Here is a 16,439-nt window from a genome sequence, read left to right on the forward strand (position 1 = left end):
AGTATACAGGGTTGGTCAAAACACGGAATGAATATTTTCTGAGTTTTCTTGAATGGAACACCCTGTATTTTAGTATTGTAATTAAATGATATTTTATGGCACTTTTTTATTTTATAAGCATTCCCTATACCTGCTTTAATTTGTGAGTTATTGGTGATTAAAGCCAAACGTCGGCCTTGAAAATATTCAGTCACAAATAATTTTTCGGAAATAAATACATATTAATCTAGACTGATCGTTAAAATTCCCAATAATGGTTGAGCTATCAAAATACTTACGTAGTTAAGATTGTTGGTGCGATTAACAATTAAGCGCAAATTAAAGCAGTTAGGTATAGGGAATGCTTAAGAAATAAAAAAAGTAACATAAATATCATTTCATTACAATACTAAAATACAGGGTGTTCCATTTAAGAAAACTCAGATAATACTCATTCCGAGTTTCGACCAACCCTGTATACCAAAATTCAACAATTAGCTATACTAATAATTTCTGACAATAGTAGACTATATTGAAAATCATTTGAACATAAATAAAGTTTTTGATGTCAAACTACTCCAATTCTACAGGTTGTGAAATTTGTTAGGAAATTAATAAAAAAAACCTAATTATCTTTTAAATTACCCTGTATAACAATGTAAAACCTCATATTTTAAGAAATAAGACTTCGAGTAGAATCCAAAAATGTAAAAATATACAGGGTGTCCCATTTAAAATAACGAAGTTATAAGCAACTTCCGGTATAACCGGAAGTAGCAAATAGATGAAAATATTTTCATTAAATAGATCACTCTTCAAAACCCCTTCATACCAATTTTCATGAGTCTGTTGTCTTTAGTTCTCGAGATATTTCTAATAGGCCCTTTATCTGCCTCACCCTGTATATTTGGGTTATTTATTAATTTTAATAGTAGTCGTCAAAATTTAAAGTTTCGTTTCAAATAAGTTGTAATGAATCGTACTTACCAGTTATAACAACTTTTCTGCTTATTAACGTTCCCCCACATATATTCTCGAAACCTGTTCCTGAGATTTTAAATACCGCTATAACCCAGGGGAATTCATAATCATTAGCTTGTCTGCCACCCCAAAGTAATGCAGTTGCTTCTCCCACTTTAACTTTTTTTCCGCAAACTAAAACAATAATAAATATAAATGTAAACCTTGATCCCGCGTACCAAAAAAACTTATTAGCAAGCTGAAAATTTGTTAATAGCTTAAAGGTGTCTAGTCGGACAAACTTTGATGTACGGGAACACTGGAAGAGGGTTAGTTTTAATTGTGGAACAGGTTACAGGTTTCGAACGTCAGACTACGAAAACGTCTCATGTATTTTGTTGGACAGAACTTTAAATTGATTTGTTACATTTTCATTAAACCGGCATGCAAAATCAGAATGATATTTACCACCAATATCATTCCTGTCATTTGACATGTTCTACGTGTCGGAGTTATTAAAAATGCCCTAACATATTGATGTGATCTTGATTATTGATATGAGATAATATTCTTATATGTCATTTAATTTAATCAATGCATCAATAATAATCTAATTAATTAACCGGATCACATATCAATATGTTTTCAATCTCAGGGCGGATTATAAAATTAATTACTTACTTATGTGGCTTCTAAGTATTTCTCAATGGTTCCTAATCGGGATAGGAAAGAAAAGAGTCAAATAATACACACATATGGGTTACAATTATAATCAAACTATTGTTTATTTTATTTAAATGGCAATCACTGCTTAATATGTGCTAGATCTTATTATTCTTAAACATAACATTTACAAATGGGAATCTTATTTCCTTTTGGTTTCCAATTGAAAGTTTTTATTAACATTTAACTATTAGGATTTATTAGCAACAATTCTATTTAAGTTTGATGAAGCTTTTCTGATATTATTGATTATGTTCTTCAATTTATAATGTGGTATTTAATACGAAAAACCCATACATTCATGTCCAAACAAATGAGACTGACCTTTTTCTGGTGAACTGAGAATGTCTTCACACAAGACCCGTTTCCTGCTATCCTTGGCTGCGATCAAAACCTCGTCCTGGTTTTCAGTAATGTTCTCCTTTGAAGATTAGCTCGTATGGCTCTCGTTTCTGCTTCTGTCGTGATGCTGTGTTCTACCTTTTTCGAAACTGCAATCAGCTACCGGGACACTCTTGGCTCAAGGAGGTTCTTTACTCTCAACCTGGCCTACCTCTCGTTCCACGATAGATCTCCACACTCACGGAACTACACCGGCTTTCTCACTCTCCGTACACTACCGTCTACTACTGGACTTCACTTCTCGACAGCTCAAAACATTCTGATCTCTATTTGTCATTCATTCCCCTACTTTCTAAATATCCCTTCCAGATTCACAAATCAACCTTCCACCCCCAACTCTCATTCGCAGTATTCCTCAAAACCAATTTTTAATCTTTCTAAATATGCTTAATGGATTTCCAAAAAAAATAGTTAATTCCCATTCTAAAATTACTTTCTACTATTTACAAAATTTAATGACCTATTATCTACTTCAACTGAGTCTTATTTAGCATAGGCTAATGATCGAACCTTCCGCGAACAACGATAATGACCTATTATCGATTTCACTTGAGTCTTATTTAGCATAGGCTAATGATCTAACCTTCCGCGAACAACGATAATGGTACGCGCCATTCACTTTGTTTATTCTAAGCGCATTGTCCCGAGTTTCGTATGCTTCTTCTAATCACTTCTTAAAATTAAATATAACAATTTGTTGTATACAGGTTGTTCTAAATTTATATGCCCGTGGTTGAGAAAATTGAAAATATTTTATATTAAATTGAATTTTGTTTATAATTATCAAAATTTAATTTTCATATCAAATAGAAATATAACAAATCCCCGCCTTGTATTCGATAAAATTTATCTGCATTTTTAAATAAATTTTCTCGAGGCAAAACTAACTCCCTGTATATTTCCTTACTTTAATCTACGTCTTTTTCCTCAGATTTTTCACATACTTTTACCGTGCATTCTGCATCCTCGTTTTCATATGCCTCCTCTTCAAATGCCACTGTTTCGATTATATCTTTTTCGCTTTCATTTGTTAGCTTTATTTCTTCTTCTCCTGAGCTCATCTCTTCTTTTGAGGAATCCCAGTTTTCTTTTGCTTTTGATACTCTCCATTTTTCTTCTTCTGGGCTCAACTCTTCTTTTGAGGAGCCACAGGTTTCATTTTCTTTTGTCTTTTTCTGACTTTTTCTCCCTTTTCTTCTTTGTCCTTGCTTCGTTGCCAAATTCATTTCCACTGTTTGTTCTTTACCTGATTTGTCCGTATTTTGTTTCTCCTGTTCCTTGTCCTGTTCTTTTTCTGTTTCTTCTGTTAGATTCATCGTATTATTTTTCAAATCTATCACTACATGTTTTTCTGCCAATTCGTCAACTCCTACTATCATGTCATGTGACATGTTTGGCATTATTACACATTGTAGTGCATACATCTTCTTACCCAGTCGTACCATTACTCGTATGCCTTCATTTATAGTTGCCAATGTCCGTTTGTTTGCGCCCACTAAATTTACCCTAGGTATTTTGTAAATTAAATTTGTTAAGTTAACTTCTTCTATTAGTTTTCTGTTGACCAATGTTATTTCAGATCCAGTGTCTATCATAATTTTAATTGGTTTCTCGTTGATAAATCCATCCACAAATTTTAAATTAACTCCATTTTTCTTTTCGTTGTTTCCTGCCAATTTAATAAACTCCTTGGGGTTACAAAAGATTCCTGTTTGATTTTTGGTTTTTAGTGAGCGCCGTCGTGAAAAGACGCCGGTTGCTCATCGTTGTTTATATTTTCGTCATAATGTCTCTCTCCGTCATATTCATCTGTCTGGGTATTATTTGCTTCTCTTCTATTTTCTCTTGGTCTGTTGGATCTGTTTCGGTTTTCTCGATATCCCTGTTCGTTTTGTCTACCATTATTTCTGTTTTCTTGATTTGAGCGTGTGGTGTTTCTATTCTGGTATTCTCGATTTTTGTCCTCATTCCATTGCCTATTTCTTTGTTCATAATTTCCTCTTCCGTTGTCTCTATTTTCGTTTTCCCTTCTGGGATTAAAATCTCGTCTTGTATAGTCCCTCCTATCTTGATTTCTATCTCTGTAATCTTGTGTTTCTCGGGGCCTGTAATCTTCTCGCGACCTTCTTGATTTTCTTTCTCTTAGACGTGATTCTCTTATTTGTAGGAATTGGCATAAACTATCTATGTCTTTGTAGTTTTGCAATGTGATATGGTCTTCCAGCGTTTCTTCGAAATGTCTTGCAATCAGTTCGACTAATTGTTCCGATGAGTAATTATATTGTAAATGTTTTGCGTTATAGTAAATTTGTAATGCATATGTCCTTTCTGATATACCCATCCTATCATTGTATTTCCCATTTTGCAATTCCTTGTTAATTTCCAATTGTTGGACTTTTCCCCAGAAATAATTCAAAAATTTTTGTTCAAATTGTTGCCAACTGTCAAATTCTTCTTCTTTGCAATCGAACCATAGGCTTGCTTCATATTTTAGATGGTTTCTGATAGTTTCTTTTGCTGTTTCGAAATTTCCGATGTGCTGTATTTTCTTTTTCAGGCTATTTATGAACGGCACTGGGTGTAATCTTCTTACGTCCCCGCCAAACCTTATCTTCACGTCATCTGTGCTATGTATAACCATTTCTCTTCTTTCTCCGACATTTTGTTGAGTATTGATTTCCGCAATCTTTCTTTCCACTTCTTCTATGTCTGCTTGAATAGCGTTTTGCAACTTGTTTTCCAAACTTTCCATTTCTTTTTTCAGGCAATTCGTTATCTCCTTTATTTTATTTTGAATTTTCATTTCTTGTTCTTTCATGTGATCCTTAATTTTCATTTCATACTTTTCTATGCGTTCCTCTGTTTTCTTGTTGTTCTCTTCTATGGCTTGTTTTGTTTCCTTCTGATTTTCTTGCATTATTCTTTTTGTTTCATCCATTTTCTGTTGTGTTTCATCCATTTTTTGATCCAATTTTTGTTGTGTTTCATCCATTTTTCGTTGTGTTTCCTCCATTTTTTGATCCATTTTTTGTTGTGATTCATCCATTTTCTTTGATGTTTCTTCCTGATTTTTATCCATTGTTTGTTTTGTTTCTCTTTGATTGTCATCCAGTTTTTGTTCCATTCTTTGTGACTGGAGTTGCATCATTTGTAATCATTTATCTATTTCTGATAATTCTTGCTGTTCTGATGTCATGATTGTCGTGTCTAAAATATCTTCTTTGTCTGAATTATCCTCTTGATTTGAATGTTCTTTTTGTTTTTTATTGTCTTTGCTTTGGCTTCTTGTCACAGACATTTGTTTTCAAGAAGTACTGTCCCCGCCAAATATGAAATTTTACTAGTATGTTACCAAGACGACTTTTTTCTCATCCAAATATTATAAATTGTCAATAAATATATCAAATGTAAATATCGTAAAAATAAAATATTAAATCAGTTATGTAAAATTTGTACCTAAAGAGATCTAAAATTTTATGTTATCAAATGTAAGTATATCACTTTTTACCACAGGCATATAAATTTTCAAATACCGGCTTTACTCTTTCTATCCTTCAAATTTGCCACTAGAAATACTTTTCAATGCTTTCCACGTTGGACGACAGTTGATGTGATCTTGATTATTGATATGAGATAATATTCTTATATGTCATTTAATTTAATCAATGCATCAATAATAATCTAATTAATTAACCGGATCACATATCAATATGTTTTCAATCTCAGGGCGAATTATAAAATTAATTACTTACTTATGTGGCTTCTAAGTATTTCTCAATGGTTCCTAATCGGGATAGGAAAAAAAAGAGTCAAATAATACACACATATGGGTTACAATTATAATCAAACTATTGTTTATTTTATTTAAATGGCAATCACTGCTTAATATGTGCTAGACCTTATTATTCTTAAACATAACATTTACAAATGGGAATCTTATTTCCTTTTGGTTTCCAATTGAAAGTTTTTATTAACATTTAACTATTAGGATTTATTAGCAACAATTCTATTTAAGTTTGATGAAGCTTTTCTGATATTATTGATTATGTTCTTCAATTTATAATGTGGTATTTAATACGAAAAACCCATACATTCATGTCCAAACAAATGAGACTGACCTTTTTCTGGTGAACTGAGAATGTCTTCACACAAGACCCGTTTCCTGCTATCCTTGGCTGCGATCAAAACCTCGTCCTGGCTTTCAGTAATGTTCTCCTTTGAAGATTAGCTCGTATGGCTCTCGTTCCTGCTTCTGTCGTGATGCTGTGTTCTACCTTTTTCGAAACTGCAATCAGCTACCGGGACACTCTTGGCTCAAGGAGGTTCTTTACTCTCAACCTGGCCTACCTCTCGTTCCACGATAGATCTCCACACTCACGGAACTACACCGGCTTTCTCACTCTCCGTACACTACCGTCTACTACTGGACTTCACTTCTCGACAGCTCAAAACATTCTGATCTCTATTTGTCATTCATTCCCCTACTTTCTAAATATCCCTTCCAGATTCACAAATCAACCTTCCACCCCCAACTCTCATTCGCAGTATTCCTCAAAACCAATTTTTAATCTTTCTAAATATGCTTAATGGATTTCCAAAAAAAATAGTTAATTCCCATTCTAAAATTACTTTCTACTATTTACAAAATTTAATGACCTATTATCTACTTCAACTGAGTCTTATTTAGCATAGGCTAATGATCGAACCTTCCGCGAACAACGATAATGACCTATTATCGATTTCACTTGAGTCTTATTTAGCATAGGCTAATGATCGAACCTTCCGCGAACAACGATAATGGTACGCGCCATTCGCTTTGTTTATTCTAAGCGCATTGTCCCGAGTTTCGTATGCTTCTTCTAATCACTTCTTAAAATTAAATATAACAATTTGTTGTATACAGGTTGTTCTAAATTTATATGCCCGTGGTTGAGAAAATTGAAAATATTTTATATTAAATTGAATTTTGTTTATAATTATCAAAATTTAATTTTCATATCAAATAGAAATATAACAATATATATTTGTCGGAAAAACATTTTTTTATATATTATACATATAAAGTTTGATATTAAATAAATTTAAAAACAACCTGCTGGTCTTCACAATCATAAACTTGTCAGGATGACACGTTCCACAATTAAAATCACGTCCCACAATTAAAACTTCCCCTGTTTCATTGTTCCCATGCATCAAAGTTTGTCCGACTAGACACCGTTAAGCTATTATAAATTTTCGGCTTGCTATTGATCAACATTTTTTGGTACGCGGGATCCAGGCCTAATACGCAGGATAAAGGCCAGGGAATCAGAGAGTACGGCTGTAATCAGAGCACATGCATAGACTGTTCTATGCCTTTCTTCCATGTTTCTGTCGGTCTTCCTCTTCTTTTTCTATTTATGGGTGTGTAATTTAATGCTCATTTTGGCCACCTTTCCTCTGACATCCTCATCACATGGCTATACCATAGCAATTTCTTTGTTTCTATATGGTCAACCGTGGAATATACACTCTTTGTCCGTCGTCTTATTTCCTCATTTGGTACGTGTTCTAATCTAGATACTCTGCATGCTCTACGTAAGTAATCCATTTCCGCAACTTCTACATTTTTTATTTCCTTTCCTGTGAGTTGCCAACAGTCTTTCCATATTCCAACTATATATTAGGTTATACATACAGTTGAGTCCGCGAGTCTTTACCCGTGCGTCATTAATACCTGGTGAGATAAAACACATACTTTTTATTTAGCATCATTCTCTTGCACGCATGAAATTAATGACAAACCAGCTGCCGCTGGTTTACACAGGTTATTTTTATGAAAAAACACATGTTATTTTTATGAACAATTAAGACTCAGTGTATTGAAAAGAGATAGGTACAAATAAGGACGATTGGGGATGTCTTCACATATTTTAAGTACAATTTCTGACGTTTTGGTTTGTTTACTTTTGTGGCTGTCAGTTTGTTGAATTTTTTGCTGTTATTCTGTCGAGTTTTTGCATTTTGAAGTTTTTTATAGTATACAAACAGTTGTTTTCACAACTAATTTTATATTGGAGTTAGAAATTTTGAGATAAGTTTATGTTATTTTAAGATAAATTTTGACGACGTACAAAGCTAACTCAATTGTTGACACAGTTGAATGCTTGTGTTTAAGGTTCCGCCAAAGTGAATAAAATATCAAAAAGAAAATATGTGTTATTGAATTTTTTTATAAATTGTTTATTTATTTATTAATCAATGATAATAAAATAATTTATTAAGCTACTTCAAATGTAGCTGTAATGATGTACCAAAATTTTAAAGGAAAACTTAAATTTGACATTCTATTTATTTGATAACGTCAAATTTTATATTAACCCGTGATCGGAATAATATCCATTTGTCGTTGCGTTCAGTAAATTTCCGACTTTATTTCGCATGCTTTAAATGATGACGCACGGGTAAAGACTCGCGGACTCAACTGTAGATGCTTGTTAATAATTTTTCCCCTTCGTTTTTAATTAGATCATTGGGAATCAATTTCATCTGGGTCAGGTGTTTTTCGGTTTCATTTTTTTAATTATGTGTAAAAATTCATCATATTATAATATATTGGTATCCGTATTTCATTATCTCCCCTGTCTTCTATTGAGCAATCTACCTCTTCAGGGTTTTATTTGCATCTATATAGTTCGGTAAAATTTTTAACCCATGATTTATTAACAATTTTAACCACTGGTCTGCATTTCCTTTGTTGAGCTTTTCGGCATCCAAATAGTTCTCTTCTAGGTCCTTTAACAACTCTTCAATCCACAGTTTTTTTTGCGTTTTGGCAAGATTTGTCTGCTACTGTCTTTTTTTCTTTATATTCATTTCGATGACGTCCTTCTAGTGGCGGAACCAGCATCGTCAAGAACAGGGTCCGATTAGCTAAATTTCGATGAAAAATAAATGAATGTTTTTATAACCTTTTCATATGACTTGGTTTGAGAGGGGGGGCTTCGCCCCCATCGCCCTTTCGTGAATCCGCCACTGGTTCTTCTTTAGCTGATTTCCATTTATTTCTTACTTGGGTTTGATTTAATTTCGCAATCTATATCGAACCATTCTTTCCTTAGTTTTATTTTCTTCATCCTAGCGCCTCTTGAGCTGAATTCAAAATGGATTCTTCTATATTTTTTCGTATTTCCTCTGTGTTATTTGCTTGCGTAAGTTTTTCCATTACGGTTATCTCATATTCTCTTCGCTTCTACACTAACTTATGGAAATGATATATCCAATTTATTTGCCAATCATTTTTCATCTGTGTATACTAACCAAAGACTAAATTATTACCATAACCAAATCCACTTCAGCGTTAGTGTATCTTCCTACCACATTCAAATATCAAAAATATATGAGAGATTGTCACAACTGAATATTAATAAGGGACCTGGACTCGATGGGATTCCTCCTATTATTCTAAAAGAATGCAGCTTTATACTATCTAGACCACTTTATCATATTTTCGATGCCTCTCTAGATTCTGGTGAATTCCCCGACTTCTGGAAACAATCTTATGTAACTCCTATTTATAAATCAGGTGTTAAATCTGATATTAAGGACCATCGCCCCATATCTATTCTAAGCACTATCCCTAAAGTATTTGAAAGCATTATAACTGAATTTCTTACTTACGACTGCTCTAGTGTTATTACTAACTCACAGTTTGGGTTTTCTTCCGGAAAATCTGCTGAGCTAAGTCTACTCAGTTATACTGACTAACTATCTGAAGCCCTGGAGGAGGGTTTGCAGGTTGATTCAGTGTACACTGACTTCTCTAAAGCCTTTGATAAGATAAACCATGACCTTCTATTATATAAATTACGTTCTTATGGTATTGATGGTCTGGTATTTAGCTGGTTATGTAGTTATTTAGAAAACAGAACTCAAATGGTTAGAGTAAATCACTGTTATTCTAACATTTTTCCTGTAACTTCAGGTGTTCCTCAAGGTTCACACCTGGGGCCGCTACTATTTAATATATTCATTAATGATATTACCACTTGTTTTTCCCATACAAAAGCTCTCCTTTTCGCTGATGACCTTAAGTGCTTTACAATAATAAGATCTCATGATGATATTCTTGGACTACAATCAGATATTAATAAATTATCCCAGTGGTGCTCTCTTAATGGCATGGGATTAAATGTTGGTAAGTGTTATACTATGCGTTTCTGTAGGAATCACCATTTACTAACACATGACTATACTATTAACGATAAAGCATTGCAATCATGCACACAAATCAGAGACCTAGGCATAATATTACACTCTTCACTCAGCTTTAAACACCACATTAGTACCGTTGCCCAAAAGTCTATGAAAATGCTTGGTTTCATTAAAAGAACATCTCGTGATTTCACAGATATAAATTCAATGAAAATTTTTTATTGCTCACTTGTTAGATCTCATCTTGATTTTTGTTCTTCTGTGTGGTCTCCATATTATCTAGTTCATAAAAATAAACTTGATAGATTTCAGCATACCTTTCTCAGACACGTAGCTTTTAAACAACATATATTTATATCGTAGCTACACAGATATTGAATTATTATTGAATATTACTTCATTAGAAACCCGTAGAAAAAGAAAAGATCTGACAATCTTATTCAACATTATTAATGGTAATAATAGCTGTCCCGATCTTCTGTCAAAAATTGGTCTTTTTGTACCTTTTAAGCTTTCATAGATATAACTATACTTACAACAATTTTTTATCACGAACACTTAGACATGCGAATTCTCTAGGTGACTTAAATATATTCTGCAATTCCTTGGATAGATTTAAAAACCATTTGTTGAACATACAATGTTAGTGATATAATTTCTACCAGCAATTTTTTAAGCTTAAACTTTGTTTGTTTTTTATATCGTAATGTTCTTTTTTTCGTTTAACTTATTAGCTTTGTTATCCAATACATATTATAATGTTTGTTCTTTGTGTTGACACTGTTTATGGTTTTGCTTTTGTCTTTGTAATATTTTTTTTTGTAATAATATTTTCTGAATTGGGCTTGCCCGTAAATAAATAAATAAATAAAAAACTTCTCCCGGTTCCAGCTTCTTTAATTTTGTCTTGTTCTCTCTGTTTTAATTAAGTACCTTCATTTTTATTACCCCTATTGCTAGAAAATGGTCTGTGCGTTTGCTCCTCTATGTCATATGACGTCATGCATAATTGAATTTCATATGGCAACTAATGGCATTAGTATGCCATTAGTTGCCATATGCTGTGCCATATATCAGTCATGTTATTTTATTATGTTCTCTTCTGTAGATGGAGTTAGTGCTTATAGTGTAACTGTTTGTTATTTCTAACAGGTGGCATAATTTTCTTCCATTATCGTTTGTCTCATAGAGGATAGTTTCTTTTCCTGCTACTTTCTTATTCTGGATTTCCTTGTCTATTTTTGCATTGACGTCACCAACTACTACTATGTCGGTTTCTAGGTAATCTTTCACATACTTAATATTCTTCCAGTTGTTCAATTTTATAATTTTCTGGTGCATTTTCTCTGGGTGCATACATGTTTATGATTATCATATGTCATATTGGCTTCTTTGTTTTCTATTTTTATGTATGACATTCGTCCATTTGTAGCTTTGAATTCTATAAATATTTCCCTTATCTTATTTTTGACCATGAATACTGTATTATTTTTTACTTGCTTGTTTTCTACCGAGTAGTATTCTTTGTAATTTTTCTTTTTAATACTTCGTTCTCCCTTCCATCTTAGTTCTTGTAGTGTTAGTATGTCGATCCTGCATCTTGGCATTTATCTCGCTACCTCTTTCATTTTTCCTTGTCCCAATAAGGTTTGCGCGTTCCAGGTTCCTAGTTTTACTATAATATTTTTCTTCTTGTTTTTTCTTTTTCTGTATTTTTTTCTTATGTTTGATATATTGTTCTCTTTCAGTGTTAGTTTTGTCACCTTGTTTCCATCATCGTTTTCCTCAGCTTTCCTTACATATTCGTTTGCCAGATTGTTTTAATGATACTAGTAGTAGAGATCTAGTAGTTTGTTATTTTTTATGTTTTACTTTTACATTGATGTAATCCCCGTTTTTGTCTTTGCCCCAGTATTTTTTGTGATCTTGGTTATTTTCGTCACCTCTTGGTGATCTTTCGTTATATGTTCTTCCTCTAAGGTTTTCCTTGACGTATTAGTACATATTCTTAGTTTCGTTTTGTGTCTGTTTTATCCCATATCCTAACCTTTCTACAGTATTATTAGTCCAGGGAGCATCTGTTTTGAGATGGACGTTGAGAGGTGACTCATATTTTTTGCAGAAATTTCTTGGAATTAACTCCTATAATAATAATTGGGTTATCCCCCCACTCAAAAATGTCCGGAACATTGTTTAAATAATCAAAATGTCAAAAAATGAAGGAAAAATTCGATTATTTTCTTCGTTTTTTGCTTATAACTTTCAAAGTGTTCACTTTCGAGAAAAGTGGTACTAATATAAAAGTTGCGTAATTAAATTTCCTACAATATAGGACTGGCTACAAATTTTAAAAATTGTCACCCTTGTTGCAAAATAGAAACAATTGCGACAAAACCATAACAAGTATTTGCATTTTACGTTTTTCAACCATTTATGCTATACTTAGGACCTTCATATTTTACTCAGAAAAACTATATAAAATAGCAAAACAATAGAGTAAATTTTATTAATATCGGTGTAATAGATTTTGCAAAATAAATTTTGCAATCCAGCTTTCGCAAAAAAATTCATTTTTCAAAATGTTGCAGGACTGAAAATAAAGCAGATAGCAAGTTGATTTTTTTTTCTTATAGAAGAATAGCGTACCTTTCATTTGCAATTATTAAAATTAAAATCCATTAACTACCACGGCGTCAGGAATTTTTTTAAATAAACATTAATTTTTGGTGCTACGCGCAGGACAGCGGTGTTCGATTCACACAAGTTGATTTCCACCAAACTTTCTTCCAATCTTTATCTAATATATTATTTTCTTACACTATATTTCGTTGTATTTAAATATTTTAATTCCACAAAAATCAAACTAATTTGATTATTGTTTGTAAAATATTGTTTAAACAGTTGCATATGTTTAAAAATAATAAACTTTTATTTTCTAACTTAAAATATATGAACAAAGAAAGTTTTTGCCAAAAAAAGTGTTACTTCAAAGGACAGAGCATATGTTTTTATTTTGCAATAAACAAATTTATTTATTTATATCAAAATGTACTAAAAATTTTAATTTGGCAATTATTATCAAAGATCATTGGAATGCCCAATCAGAGCAAACTATCGGCTGTCCTGCGCGTAGCACCAAAAAAAATGTGTATTTAAAAAATTCCTGACGCCGTAGTGGTTAACCGATTTTAATTTTGCAAATTGCAAATGAAAGGTACGGTATTCTTCTATATGTAAAAAAATTAAACTTGCTGTCTGCTTTATATTCAGTCCTGCAAGATTTTGAAAAAAATAATTTTTTTGCGAAAGTTGGATTGCAAAATTTATTTTGCAAAATCTATTCAACCGATCTTAATGAAATTCACAGTATTGTTTTCTTATATCATATAGTTTTTTTTTGATAAAATATGAAGGTCCTAAGTATAGCATAAATGGTTGAAAAACGTAAAATGCGAATACTTGTTTTTTTATCATTATTTCGCAATTATTGCTATTTTGCAACAAGGGTGACAATTTTTAAAATTTTTAACGAATTTTATATTGTAGGAAATTTAATTGCGAAACTTTTATGTTTATACAACTTTTTTCAGAAATGATTACTTTTAAAGCTATATTCAAAAAACGAAGAAAAAAATCGAATTGTTCCTTCATTTTCCGGACCTTTTTATAGAATATAGAAATATGCTTTATTGTCACTGAAAATACAAATTTTATGGACAAAGCTTAATTAAAGTCAGAAAAAATAAATAAATAATATCTAACAATAACAATAACAAATACAATTTTCTGAAATTTGATAAATCGTCAATATAAAAAAAATATATATATATAAATACAAAATATAAGTTAATAAAGTAAAGAAAAAAAAAAACAAAATCGATATATTGCAACAATTTATAGAAATTGCAAAGTGAATATACAACAAAGTAAACTATTTATAGACATAGGAACTAATAAGTTTAAGCTGCTGCATGTGACACCCAAATATAGATAAGTTTGGTTACTTGTACATTACTGTAATTTCTTAGTTAGTCATTAAGAAACTCTTCTACTGAATAATATGGTCTTTTAGATAGATGAGCTTTTGTCATTTTACGGAACTTTGGGAAAGATGTTGCAGATTTGAGTTGTAAAGGAAGATGGTTGTATAGTTTTTTTGCGGAATATAATATAGATTTCTTTACTAACTCAGAGGACGGGATCGGTAAATAGACATCAAAATTTGAATTTCTGGTGGAGTAGTCATGACGAGGCCTTGCTGGAAAAACATGCATGTGTTTACGAATTAAGCAAACAGTTTCTAAAATATATAAAGATGTAAGGGTTAAAATGCCGTGATCTTTGAAGTAACTTCTGCAATGTGTTGTTCTTCTGAGGCCAAACAGATACCTTATTGCTCTTTTTTGTAATTTAAAAATAACATCTAACTGGGCAGCTGTACTAGAACCCCAAAAAGGAAGACCATATCGAAGATGAGACTCGAACAAAGAAAAATATGTTAGTTTAGAAGATGCTAAATTGAGTTCTTTCGAAACAATCTTACAGCATAGCAGGCTGAGGCGAGTTTCTTACTTAACAAATCGATATGAAGGGACCATTTGAGGTTGCTGTCTAAAAAAATACCAAGAAATTTTACAGAATCAACGGTAGAGATCTGGCTGTTATTAACAAGCAGGGGTTGAAGAGCACTTTTATAGGATAATGCTACTGTCTTATCCACGTTAAAAGAGAGTAAATTAGAGTCGGACCAGGTTTTTATCGTAAGCAAATCAGAAGTTATAGTTGCATGAAGAGATGCAATAGTTGAGTTGCTCCAAGTGATACTGGTATCATCAGCAAAAAGAAAAATTTTTCCATCGATTTTTAAGTGAGTGATGTCATTTATAAAGATAAGGAACAGTAGAGGACCCAATACTGAACCTTGTGGTACTCCACATACAATGTTTTTGAGACTAGAGTCAGTATCATTTGCTCTAACTAGTTGTTTCCTATTATTCAAGTAAAATTGGAACCAATTCAAAGAAATACCTCGAATCCCATAGAAATTTAGTTTTTTAATCAAGATGTCGTGATTTACACAATCAAAAGTTTTGGCATAGTCACAGAAAACAGTGGCAGTATAAAGATTATTGTTTAGTGCTTGGTAAACCTCATGAAGCACAGAAAACAAGGCATCAGTGGTACATTTATTAGTTAAAAAGCCGAACTGATTTTGGGATAAGATGTTGTTATCAATGAGAAAGGACATAAGACGGGTTTTTATGAGTCTCTCAATAATTTTTGAAAGTACCGGTAGTAAGGCAACAGGTCTATAGTTGCAAGCATTAGATTTTTCACCACCCTTATGAAGGGGAATAATAATGGCTATCTTTAGGCACTCTGGGAATTTGCCTCTTTCAAAGGAATCATTAGTTAGTGAGACGAGGATTTCCAACACATTTTCTGTGAGATTTGAGAAGATTTTTATGGATAGTCCATCAGTACTACAGGATGATTTGCTTTTGATACTATTGATAGTTTGGATCAGTTCAGATATATCGATTGGTCTTAAAAAGAATGAATTCGAGAACACTCCTGAATTGGGGAGATAGGAAATGGGATCTTTTTGTGGCAAAATAGTAGAAGTTATATTTTTACTCACATTAACGAAATATTCGTTTAGATTTTCCGGGTCTGGAAGGGCAAATGTTTGAACTGCGTGAGTTCTATTTCGAAGATCGTTTATTATGGACCAAGTTTCTTTTGCAACACTTTTAGAGTTTTTTATACGATTTTGATAGTAGGCTTTTTTAGCTGATTTGATGAGTTTTAGATAGGTTACCCTGTACTTGGTGATATATTGAGTGACAGAGACGTTGGTAGCAAATTTCTTGATATACAATAGTGAGCGCATATTTTTGGCTGATATGCGGATACCTTTGGTAGCCCAGGGTTTGTGGTGTTTTGGCTTAATTGAAATTAAAGGAAATGCCTTATTGAAGATAGAGACAAGCTTTTCTATAAAATCGTTGAAATTATAGTCCACGTCCGCAGAAGGAAAATGCCACTCAGAAGTTAAGCATAAATTCTGAAATTTATGAAAATTCCGAGCGGAAAAAATCCTACCTAAACGTCGGGTTTTCGAGGAGGGTTTGCTGAAGATGTTAAACTTCGTAAATACTGCTTCATGATCTGATAATCCC

The 16,439-nt window shown here is 32.3% G+C and overlaps 1 protein-coding gene across 9 annotated transcripts in view; it reads right to left on the reverse strand.

Annotated features, from left to right (window-relative positions):
• LOC126891728 (uncharacterized) overlaps positions 1 to 16,439 on the reverse strand; it is an 827,477-nt gene that overhangs the window by 167,476 nt on the left and 643,562 nt on the right. The window contains exon 5 of one of the 9 annotated variants that reach the window (XM_050660999.1): positions 967 to 1,134. The exons of the other annotated variants lie outside the window; for them this stretch is intronic. Coding sequence (XP_050516956.1) covers positions 967 to 1,134 — 168 coding nt within the window. The remainder of the gene's footprint in view (positions 1 to 966; positions 1,135 to 16,439) is intronic. 9 annotated transcript variants of the gene reach the window in all.

The sequence above is a fragment of the Diabrotica virgifera genome, chromosome 9 (genome assembly GCF_917563875.1).
Source record: "Diabrotica virgifera virgifera chromosome 9, PGI_DIABVI_V3a".
NCBI lineage: Eukaryota > Metazoa > Arthropoda > Insecta > Coleoptera > Chrysomelidae > Diabrotica > Diabrotica virgifera.